Source organism: Mesitornis unicolor, unplaced genomic scaffold (genome assembly GCF_000695765.1).
Source record: "Mesitornis unicolor isolate BGI_N332 unplaced genomic scaffold, ASM69576v1 scaffold44926, whole genome shotgun sequence".
Taxonomy (NCBI): Eukaryota; Metazoa; Chordata; class Aves; order Mesitornithiformes; family Mesitornithidae; genus Mesitornis; species Mesitornis unicolor.
The window spans coordinates 8,730-9,865 of record NW_010193832.1 but is presented as its reverse complement, the minus strand read 5'-3'; the positions used below and the strand labels follow the sequence as shown (position 1 = coordinate 9,865).

Below are 1,136 nucleotides of genomic sequence, written 5' to 3'. Positions count from 1 at the left end.
TAATTTCGGTGCTAAGGCCCAGTGAGGGCAGCCCTGCGGATCTAGCGTGCCTTCTCAGCACCGTGCTCCACGCACGCCTTAGTGCAAGGCATGGTGGCTGCTGGAGAGCTGGCTGTGTTGTGGCCTCCTGAAGTGGTAAGGTGGTGTGGAGGCACCCGAGGATAACTGCATGCTTTATAGCCCTTGTTGTGGGGTTGCATGGAGAAGTAAGCTATGTATTAATACACAGAACAAACTGGCCTGGAAGCTGCTGTCCACCATTGGGCAATGCAGCAGCACTGTCCATCCAGCATCAGTCAGCAAAAAAACCTGTAATTAGGACAATTCTAACACGTCAGTGCCAACATTTAACTGTACATTGGCTACGGTTTGTTACATTCACCCAGGTGAATCGGAGGGACACTGTTAGTGAAACTGAAAACGTTCATACATTTCTCCTTCCTTGTTGCTTGTTTCCTTAGGATCCCTCCACCTGTGGAGCTCATCCTTTACCCTTTCCACCTGCTTCCTCCTCCCAGTCCCTCTTCAGTCTGTGTTCTGCTCGTTTTCTCTCCAGCTTTGGTTTAAGCTGCTTTTTTTTTCTTTTTTAATTGCCCATAGCCAAGAACTATACAGTTCATGGCATGGTTCATAATCATCTACCACAGTGCTTCCTGCTCCAACCGCTTTTGTGGCACCTCTAAGTGGTTGAATTATGGAAGATCCTCCGGGCGGGGGTGGTTCGCTCACTACCTTCGCTCAGTTTTGGCCTCATTAAACGCCATCCTCCTTGTACTAAACGTTCCCGACCCCTGGACTCCACCCGAGGTCAGCGCCCGGCTCCCCGGGCAGGGAATGCGGCTCCGGAGCGCTCCGAGGGGGCTGCCCAAGATGGCGGGCAGGGCCTGGTTTTTGCGGCCGGCCGAAGATGGCGGGTCTCAGGCGGCGGGGACTGACACACGACCCCTTCTCGGGCCCCGGCGGGCAGGTCTGGCGGCGTTCGTCCGCCCTTCCCTGCTCTCTCGCCGGGGCGGAGGCCAGGCAGCGCCGCCTCCCCAAGGCGGGAGGCTCCGGCGCAGCACACGGCGATGCGACTCCCCGGCGGGACGCCGCCAGCCCGCCTCCTCCTCGCCCCCCGGGTCTGGCGGCTGGGCGCG

At 57.7% G+C, this 1,136-nt stretch overlaps 1 protein-coding gene across 1 annotated transcript in view; it reads left to right on the top strand.

The window, feature by feature from the left end:
• Positions 1 to 907: 907 nt before the first annotated feature.
• Positions 908 to 1,136, top strand: part of LOC104543079 (V-set and immunoglobulin domain-containing protein 10-like) — a gene marked incomplete at its 3' end in the record, with an annotated part of 8,690 nt that continues 8,461 nt past the window's right edge. The window contains exon 1 of the mRNA XM_010187588.1: positions 908 to 1,118. Coding sequence (XP_010185890.1) covers positions 908 to 1,118 — 211 coding nt within the window. The remainder of the gene's footprint in view (positions 1,119 to 1,136) is intronic.